This window comes from Dunckerocampus dactyliophorus, chromosome 8, assembly GCF_027744805.1.
Source record: "Dunckerocampus dactyliophorus isolate RoL2022-P2 chromosome 8, RoL_Ddac_1.1, whole genome shotgun sequence".
NCBI classification, from domain to species: Eukaryota; Metazoa; Chordata; class Actinopteri; order Syngnathiformes; family Syngnathidae; genus Dunckerocampus; species Dunckerocampus dactyliophorus.
The window spans coordinates 14,443,839-14,454,210 of NC_072826.1; the positions used below are offsets into that span (position 1 = coordinate 14,443,839).

The 10,372-nt window shown below is 41.4% G+C and overlaps 1 protein-coding gene across 1 annotated transcript; it reads left to right on the top strand.

Moving 5' to 3' along the window:
• The first annotated feature begins 413 nt into the window (after nucleotides 1–413).
• On the top strand, nucleotides 414–9,857 carry st3gal8 (ST3 beta-galactoside alpha-2,3-sialyltransferase 8). The gene is made up of 9 exons (XM_054785796.1): nucleotides 414–498; nucleotides 2,909–3,330; nucleotides 3,702–3,789; nucleotides 4,974–5,112; nucleotides 7,172–7,365; nucleotides 7,435–7,614; nucleotides 7,838–7,883; nucleotides 7,964–8,083; nucleotides 8,266–9,857. Exons 2-9 carry the CDS (start codon nucleotides 3,168–3,170, stop codon nucleotides 8,431–8,433), a joined length of 1,098 nt encoding a protein of 365 aa, XP_054641771.1. The 5' UTR covers nucleotides 414–498; nucleotides 2,909–3,167; the 3' UTR covers nucleotides 8,434–9,857.
• The last annotated feature ends 515 nt before the right edge of the window (nucleotides 9,858–10,372 follow it).

The window sequence follows — 10,372 nt, forward strand, 5'->3', positions numbered from 1 at the left end:
TTGAAAAGGAAGTCAGTTAGCCATAGCTAGAAGTGATATGTAAAATATATATACTTGTTCCTATTATCATCCATCCATCCATGCAGCTTGTCCATAACCTATTATCCCTATCAAATAAATAAATAAAATCACGCAAATCCATAACTTTAAATTATTTTTCACAAAAAATGTGTAATTTAATGCTCACTATGTATGGATGTTATAATTAAAATAAAAAGTTGTAAATATTCAAAGTTATTTAAATGTACTAGTAACAAGTTTATGTACTTTTATTACATAATTCATTATCAAGTAAAAAAATGTGCTGAAGTGGAGTTAAATCAGCTTGTTTGGTTAAAAAAAGACCCCCAGAAATAAAGAAAGCAACAGTATGACGTCTTTCCCGTTGCACAGCGCCCCGCCCCTTGGCCGTGGTGGGCGGGGCCTTTTCGCATCCCCCGCGACCCCCTCCTCCTAATCCAGTCCAGTGTAGAAGAAAGACCTCCGTCAACGAAACTTGTGAGTTTGCTTTATTTTATTTTCTTGTGAATGATCTCAGTGATCTTAGTGTGTGTTCGACCCATGTGCCGCCGATGTGGGTGTGTTGTGTGCGTCGAACAAACTTGGCCGGGGTCGCTCCAAACTTGGAACAACTTTTTGTGCTAACGTAGCGGCTTGTTGTCATGGTGTCGCACGTTCGATGCTGTCGAGTCGGCGCCACAAACATGGAGGGGATCTGTTCCGAACCAACTCGGCCCGCAAGAGGGGCGAGGGAGCCGGCAGTTCTGGGAAATCAAAGTGTGTATTTTCCCAAACTGTAATGGCACCTCTCAGCCTGTCTGGCTCGTTTTTGACCCCACGATGACCTCTGACTGTTTTCGGATCATTCTTCTTTTGCTGCATGTGGCAGCTGAGATGACGACCTTAAGCAAATGGCCGAGACAGACTTTTTGTTCAGAGGCGAACAACACAGCACATCGTTCAAGACCGCCTCTGTCTCATGTCCACTTTTCTTCTGTGGAGCCGCACGACTAACTAAAAGAGGATCCTTACACCACCGTTTAACCGACTTAGTTAAGTTTAAAAAAAACTTAAATTATGTCAATTTTTTGTGAGATCCTCTTTTTCTTAAAGCAGAGCATTTTATTTTCACGATAGTCCATGTTACTTAATAGATAATTACCAAAATTACTGCAGCTACTGGAAAGTATGGAATCACAGGAGTGCCAAAATTAAAAGGGACTACGTGTGGAAATACAGTACAAAGAGAATCAATAATTTTAAAAAGTTACAAATGTAGTCATATTCTTTTTCCATTTTGTCATTGTTTTTTCTGTATTGTCTTTGTTTTTTCCATTTTGCCGTTGTTTTTCCTGTGTGGTATTTGTCTTTTCCATTTGCTTTTTGTCATTGCATTTAGTAATGACAAAGTCATTCTTTTCCATTTGCATGCTTTTGCATTTGTCATTACTAAATGACAAAAGCAAATGGAAAAGACAAATACAAAACAGGAAAAGTGACGCCAAAATGGAAAAAACAAAGACAATAGAGAAATCATTCTTTTGTCTAAAATGACATCATTTTTCCTCATAATATCACAAGTTTATAATAATAAAAAACAAAAAAAAACGCCGCAAATGGCCCCCGGGCCTCACTTTAGACACCATTGTTTTACAGCCTTTACCACATGTGGCAGCTTTTAGCTCCAGTGCCGGTGTCTGAAAAAAGGGGGACATTCCACAAAAAAAAAGGCCATTACAAGAAAAAGGGAGGAGATGTCAGGAAGGTTGTGGACAGGAAATGAATGTTTTGTATGTGTGTGTATATGCCGACTGAGACCAGGACTCTAATGACTGGAAACTGTTTTGTTAGAGGAAGCATCTAAGTAGTGCAACATATTTTCCTTTCCTTTGGTACTGCACCAAAACAGGAAGTTGTACATATGTTTTCTTGTTGGATGCTGCAAGGAGTGAAAATATTGTAATATGCAGGCCACTCGTTGGTGATGTCACTTTGTAAAACACACCAATTGCTTGGAGTCATTCTGTAGAAGTACACTTTCATGGAGTTGCATTATAAACACACTACACTACAACAGCAACGTACTTTACCATTGTTGTTACCTATGAACATGTGTGTTCTCTGCTTTCACACATGACCACAAATCTCCACAAAAACACTCAGATGGACGAAAACGACATCATTTTAATCAATTGTCAGTTTAAATTATCTTCGTTTCAGTGGAGCTTTTTAATGTTGAGTCAAATTTAAAACATTACCACAAATTATAGCAAGCACTTAGGCCATTGTAAAACCTTGACCCAGGGTTTCCATTTTATTCAGTTGCAATCACTCATAGCTCCACAAATGAATGAAATTGGAGGAGTATTGAGCGAGGGAGCTTTCAAATCACGCTTCTTATTCAAAGTGGCTCACAAGTTGGTAGAATCACTCCAGAAATAGATGTTTGGTGCATCACGGTCAATCTTAAATAATGCCCAATCAAAAGCACATAAATCCCACATGAGGCGACTATACTAAGTTGATGTGAGAGCTGAGTTAGCTTCGGTCAAGGTCCGAAAGAGAAATGTGCTGCCGGTTTTCATTCTGGTGTCCAGACTCCAATATTCCAGATGGTGCGATGAGACACGAAGGAGTGCTGTCACATGGTTCTCTCAGCACGGGAAAGCATGTGACCTTTGACCCTGTCACCCCCAGCCCAAGTCCTGCAGACCCAAAAATAACATGGATACAATGTGACACAGCTCATAGTCTCACACTAGTACAGCCTCTCCTTTCATTTGAAGAAATGCCCTTAATCTACTGTATTTTGTATATTTTGGTTTATGTAAGTGTGAAGTTCAGTTTGTTTGGCTATTATTATACAGAATTCTGTCAATCAAGTGTTGTGTCTCTTTGTCTGTCCCAGGTGTCGCCATAGTTCCTGTGTGCACCAACAGAAAAGGGGCGTTGTGTCCAAGAAGGGTGTTATCTCACACACAGACACATACACACACACTCATCTGCTCCATGGAGATAAAAGTGAAGCGAACGCTAGCAGGACCCAGGCAGAGGTCCAGATGAGGGCAGCAGGAGGGCTCCAGCTATGCTAACACAACGGACTTAATAGCTGCTTGTTCCCAAGCCTCCTGCTGCTACTGCTGCCACGCCCCCTTGAACGTCCAGCCATGTTGCTGAAGAGGAAGCTGTACGTTGTCGTGGTGATCGCCGCCGTCCTCCTCCTCATGCTCGCCAGTCAGAGTATCCAGAAGAGGCATTTCCTCTCTCTGTCCTTGGACACGCCCCTCAGCTGGGCCACAACCACTGGGGAAGACTTCAGGAGGGAGCCAGGTAAGAATACTTGTGTTTATAGTAGCATATGAGGTCTCAGTCGGGGTCATTATCTGTCATACGGGCAAGTGGGGGAAGACATCCAAGCTGTAGGTGGCGCTGATGCACACTACAAATTGACCAACTGCTAAAAAAACAATTTAGTATCTGCACCCAATTTAATGGTTTTGTGTTTGGTCCATGTAAGTTTACAATTTCTAATATGAATGCAAATGTAATGTAAACATGTAAGCTCAACAGTTGTTCTGTAGTATGGATGGATTGGAATGGTTCATAATTGTATTGTTCGAATGCTGTTTGATGATTGAATGTCAGTGGGATACATTGTGGTGCTTTCCTGTTTCTCTGATGCTGCTGCTATGTGTTTGTAGCGCATCCTGCTGGCATCCCTGGCACACACATTCCTCCCATCACCACAAGGCTTGAGACCCAGATAGAGAACTCTGAAGATGACACAAGGTAATGTGCAAAGACGCCCACGGGGCCAAATCCTGCCCACACTGCAATTTGATTCGGCCCGCGGAACAGTTTAGAAAATAGCAACTAATCCGACCCTATCAAACCAAGGTGGTTATGGCGGTCTGCGTAATTAAGCTATTCCTCAGGTATAAAAGTGGAAACAATATTGTATGTAGCATGAAATTCACAACCATTGTTAATAAGGGTGCCAGATTCAGACCAAAAGTCAAAATAATTTAACTGAACACAACTAAAAATGGCAGCACGTTAACTATTACACCCTGTCTATACAAAATAACACCTTAAAGAGGCTTGTGACATTCAAAAGTGATCATTTTAAGTACAGCAAAGCATGCCCATTTCACAGCTGCAAACTTTTCTGTGTTACACATCTCACAGGTTGTAATGTTTTTGTGTTGATATAACATTGAAAGAACATTGAAAGAATGACGAAGAGGTCTATCAACAATCACTTTATTGAAACGAACAAGCACGCCAAAACAACCATTGTTGTGTATCCGCAGATCGAAAGTAGAAATTGGAAAGTAGAAATTTCAAGCAGGAATGAATGGACATGAAAAAATGCAAATTTCCCCCATTCCGATGAAAAAAAAAAAGTCCACCCACATGAGTGACGTTTTAAAAAGAATGTATGTCCACATAAAAACACATTGACCAGCTTTCATGTGCATGTTGTCCCAACCTGAAAACGCAACCACAGGTGTGCATTATATTGTATGCTCCAATCGCGGCACTGCGGGGAACCACAATAAAGGGGGTGTACTTATCTAGTCGTCAGTGCTAATGAGACAGTTTCTCAAAATCTGACCACACTAAGTATTGTTTTTTCAGCTTGGATATACGGGGGCATGTCCTGTCATGTTGTCAACTTCAAACGAGCACCTGTGTGTGTGCACTGATGATGCATACGAGTGTGCTTCATTCACCAATTACAGTATGTTGGTTAAAAGGACAAGAAGGTTTTAAGGTTTTTAATACTTTCATTATGCAGAAATATGAAATGTTGAACATTTTAGGATAAATAATAAGAAAGATACAAAGTTGGGGTGTGGGATGTCGCTAATGTACAGTTTGGCCCACAACCTAAAGTAGGCTTTGCGTTTTGGCCCCCTGTGAGATTGAGTTTGACAACCCAACTCTGAGTGCTTGTGTCGTCCTCTCAGGCCCTGCGGTTGCTCCCAGTCCTGCGTCTCGGATCTGAGCGTGTCAGAATGGTTCAGCCGTCGCTATGATCCCAAACAGCAGCCGGTTCTCCACGGTGGCGAAAACAGCTTTGACCCCGATGCCCTCACGTGGTGGCTGGTGAGGACTATTCAATAAAATGTTCATTTTCTTCAACGAACCTACACATTTTTGTAAACACTGCGCACAATGGTGAGTCAAGTGAGTGTTTAGAGCATATGACGATTTTTCAACATATTTTCCAAGTCCAACCTTTATGCTGTTACATAAGTAGAATACTTATTGTATTGAAGAATATCTGATGATGTGTGTTTGTGAGGGAGGGTGTGGCCTAAGGAGATCAACACCTTATATCAAGGTATACACAATTATGAGGCATCTTTTCTGCTGGCAAAATGGGGCAAAGAAGACAAAGACAAAGAAGATGCAGCACCACATGAAATTGATAAGATATTGGCAAGTCAGCACAGAATTACACTACCGGTCTAAGGTTTTAGAACACTCCAATTTCTTTGAAGGAAAAACGTACATTTTTAAGTCTTAAGATGGTCTGTCTCTCTTCCATTGTTAATTCCCTTTATACTTGCCATTTTTGCAGCAACAAATTACTTTCTGTGCAATGCTGTTCACGAGGGTATAGTACCACAGTGTGTTCCGAACACTGTTTTTATGCAGACAGAGGAGGTAGTAAGTACCCCAGAACTTGGAACACCTGTTGGAATTAGTTACACCAACTGCCGAGACTTGATCAGCCTCCATTTCTGAAATACACATTATTTTTTTTAGTTTTGGGTAACCTTACCTTTTTTTTAACCTCTGGCACTTCACCACTTACCTTTGTACCATTGTTAGTGATTTGGTCTGCAACATATCAGAAAAGAGGCAAAAATTGTTGTTTACTGTTTCCCAAAGTCAAAGCAGATGTGTGTCAATATCTTATTTTGCCTAACACCCAAAGATAATAGGTCTGCTTTCGTGGATGACTTAGGTAATAAAACCTTTCACATTTGAGAGGCTCAAATCAGAGGATGTTTACATTTTTAAATAAAAAAAAAAAAAAACGATAGTTGTCGATTAATTGGTCTGGAAAAAGTATGGAATTTTGAGATGTCAAATCCGTAACCCTGTTTTTTTCATGTTGCACACTAATAGTTGTCCAATAATTTTGCACACATAGATATTCTCTGAAGAAAGACAAAAGCTGACTTTCTTAAATATTCTGTTTTGAAATGTATTTACATTTTGGATTAAAACTGATAACCGATTTAGTACATTTTTAAACAGCTAAAAATATGCACAACGCAATAACAATAACCTGTTACCAAAAAATATCATACAATATTTTTCTAGAGAGAGAAATATGATATCAGGGAAGAACTAAACTTAAAACACTTATATGCGAGAACAACGCTTTAACCCACAGCATTTCAGATGTGGAATCAAATTATGGAAGGGACTGAGTAAGGAACTCAAACAATGCACTAAGATGAGCGATTTCAAGAGACAATACAAGCACCATTACCATTACCCACAGCACTGCAGTCATTCATGAGTAACATAGAGTACATCCTCTATAATACAACTTGTAATCATGATGCATATTGTCTTGAGCCTTATTCATTTTCAAACATAAGAGCTAAAGGCTGTATACAGGCTCTCAACAGCAGGAAGCTTGGTGTGCTGACCAGCAGTAATTTAAGAGGAGTCCTGGACAAGTCAAAGCAGATGGGAGAGGACTCCCAGAGAATTTTGTTACGGGCCGATTCCATTAGAAGCGAGGCTAATGGGAGCAGTCATAAGATCTGGTGTGTGCACGTGACAATAATTAGACACTCATCCAAAGCACAGATGAAGACTTGAGTATAGAATGAAGATGGGCTGTGATGTAGAGACGATCTAGAATGTTCATTTGTATTTTCTTCTTTGCTGTTGATGTTGTCTGGGCGAGGAGACAGACCTCTGAGCATATTTCCTGTTGTACATTAAGTCCTGCTGCAGATGCCATTAGTAGATTAAAAGGAGGAAAGACGGCTGGAGGGGTGGGGGCAGACACTGACATCATCATGCTGATTCACTGTGTTGTCACTGCAACCCAAACTAGTTGACGCTAACACGCAGCTGGCCTGTGTGATTGAAACAAGACACATTCAGCAGTAATGTGACTCGTTTTACTTCTCAGAGTCTTCAGCGCACCAGTAATGACCTAACTCTACAGGAAGTGATGTCAGAGATGTTCAAGGTCATTCCCCGTCCCAATGTGGACTTCATACCTCGACCTTCGCGTTGCCGTGCTTGTGCGGTGGTGGGAAACTCCGGCAACCTGCAACAGTCCGAACACGGCAAACTGATCGACTCCCACGCCTCCGTGATCCGGTACATTTGTGCACACAAACACACACACATACAAACACACCCAACTCACCTCTTTGTTCTCCCTCTCAGAATGAACAAGGCCGTGACTCGAGGTTTTGAAAAAGATGTCGGGAATCGCACAACGCATCACTTCCTGTACCCGGAGAGTGCTGTGGACGTGGAGCGTGGTGTTAGTCTCATTCTGCTGCCCTTCAAGCTCAGAGACCTGGAGTGGCTGACCAGTGCTCTGTCCACGGGACAGGTCAAAATGTACGGGATAGCAAAACTCGTAACGCTTCTGTGATCACTTGACTATATTTGATCAATTCAAAGAGCACTTATCCCTCTCAAAAACTTGTTGCAATGTGCTCCACTTATCCCCTATGCAAGTGGACTGTAGTAGCGAAAAGTTGGAAATTGGTTGTGTAGTCTTTGCATAAAACAAACGGTTGTTTTAATGTATGTGTGTGTGTGTGTGTGTTTGTGTGTTCAGGACGTACATGAGAGTGAAAGACAGAGTGGAGGCAGATAAAGACAAGGTGAGAAAGGTGGAGTGATAAAAACAGATTGTTTGTTGTGATAACATGATAACAATTTGTGTCTGTATGTGTGTGTTTAGGTTTTGGTGGTGAATCCAGTTTTCTTTAAATACATTCATGATCGCTGGACCGAGCGTCATGGTCGCTACCCGTCCACTGGCATGGTGGCCATCATCTTTGCTCTGCATACCTGCGACCAGGTCAATCAATCATAGTTCACGCACATATTGCTAAGATTGTGAGACATACTTGACATTATATGGTTACTTGACATTAGTGGTTACATTATATTGATTTTTTTTTTATATTGATCATTTTGTGTATACATTAAGAAGTAGAGGGTTCTCAGTCAAAGAGGTTATATTAATGTGTGTGTGCACAGGTGTCAGTGTTTGGTTACGGTGCAGACAAGCAAGGCAACTGGCATCACTACTGGGAGGAGAACCGCTATGCTGGAGCCTTCCGGAAGACTGGTGTCCATAGTGCCGACTTTGAGACTCAAGTGATCCAGCAGCTCGCAAAGGAGGGAAAGATCAGCCTGCACATGTGAACGGGCCACCTCCCTGCACCCCCTGACACATGTCTTGACCAGCCCGTGAACATACGTGGACATCCACCACTTAATGATTAAGAAGAAGCTTGATGTCAAGTGACTTCAAGTCCTGCTGACTGTCGGCTGTTCTCCTGGCCAGTTGTCGTCTGGCACTGAACAACCAAACTTGAGCTGTCCTAGGGTACACAAGGGTCAGGACTCAGGACAAAGACTGCTCGTCCATCTTGTGAAAACATCCATGTGCCTTTTTGACACCACTGTGGACAATTCCGTCTTGCACCGTCCTGTAACCACAAAACGTTTCGCGCTGAGTGGGGAACAACCACAAACTTAAAGAACTATTTGAACTGTATACTATTTAGGGATAACCTCTTTTTTAATCTGAGCACTTTGCCTTAAACAAATGGCAGCCATGTTATTGCTTCATCAACCCTTTTACACTGCATCTTCGGGTGCTTTCAAAAAAATTCCAATCACACCTAAATGCATCACAGCAAGCCACTTGACATTGCGCTCTTCTGCATTCGGTCAACGTCGGGCACTGGAATTTAAACAGGAAGATGTGTGTGAAGTGTGAAAAGCACCCTTTCACCGCAATTTTCATGGTGGTCGGAAAGGGCACCAAATCGGGAGGCATAAGTTGGCCCGGCTATCTATCAGTATCTATAACAGCTATCTATAACAGAGTTTGTGTGAAAGGGGCTTTAAGGATTACATTCAGAGAGAGAATGGTAACCGTCCTGAACCTGCTTGTCTGATTATTGGTGATATTCCAAACACATTTTATGTCTGCATCATTTTACAGGACATCCACAAAGCATTTCATCCTAATTGTTTGTTTCCAAAATGAATGAAAGATACCTTTCCCTCAAAAAAGTTACAGTAAGTGAAATGGTGACAGATACTGTCTGGATGCAGTCACTTAACATGCCTTAACATGATCACACTGTTTTGAACAGCATTGATCAGTGATCGGCCAAAAAAGGATTTACAGTAAAATCATGTATGTTTGCTTTAAAGAATGTTATCGTTTCTTAATCACTAGATTACGTTGCAGTAGCTTGTAAAAGTCCAACAACAAAGAACGTAGTCAAGGAGAGAAGTCACCTGTACATTCGTACATTCATGACACATTATTTTGTGCTGTCGTAAGTGTAAATTAGCGTGACTTGAAGGTAGCGCTGAAGTGGACTCCCTGTACTGTGAATACTGAAATCCTCTTGCTGATTATCAGTCGTGGATAAATGTGTGTGCAAATGGCAATGAAGGAAAATATGGATCAGTCAGTATTTGTTTCATCATATTCTGCATAGGCTTTTACTTACAAACGTATGAATTTTGCAGAATAATAAATTCCCATAGATAAAAATATGGGAATTAAAAAGAACAATATGAATGCAAAGAATAAAGTGAACTATAAATGAAAATGTATCTATGTATTGATATATACAGTGGTGTGAAAAAGTGTTTGCCCCATTCCTGATTTGGTTATGGTTATGGTTTAATTTATTTCGAAAATGCATACAGTTTACATTGAATACTTCATGTTACAGTAGAATTCACCATTCCACCCCTCGACCCCTCGGAAAAGTTAGGTTTTTTGCCATCTTTGCCGGGACAGCTGAAGAATGTTTGGGGGGTTTGGCCCACCTCCCGGGCCGGAAAACTGTTGTTTCAGTAATTTGGAAAAAATGCGATTCCACGACATTGCCGACACTGAAAAAACGGGCAAAAATCGACCCCTCGGAAAAGTTGGGTTTTTTGCCATCTTTGAGTCCTGCCGGGACCCCCGATGAATGTTTGGGGGGTTTGGTCCACCTCCCGGGCCAGAAAAGTGTCGTTTCATCAACTTGAAAAAATGAGATTTCGCGACAGTGCCGGCACTGAAAAAAACGGCGAAAATCGACCCCTCGGAAAAGTTGGGTTTTTTGCCATC

What these genes read in the sequence shown, in the direction of transcription:
- st3gal8 (XM_054785796.1), top strand. Translation starts at nt 3,168, where the DNA reads ATGTTGCTGAAGAGGAAGCTGTACGTTGTCGTGGTGATCGCCGCCGTC. An exon ending in AACTCTGAAGATGACACAAG is followed by an intron (nt 3,790 to 4,973) that starts GTAATGTGCAAA and finishes TCGTCCTCTCAG; the next exon opens with GCCCTGCGGTTGCTCCCAGT. An exon ending in ATGCCCTCACGTGGTGGCTG is followed by an intron (nt 5,113 to 7,171) that starts GTGAGGACTATT and finishes TTTACTTCTCAG; the next exon opens with AGTCTTCAGCGCACCAGTAA.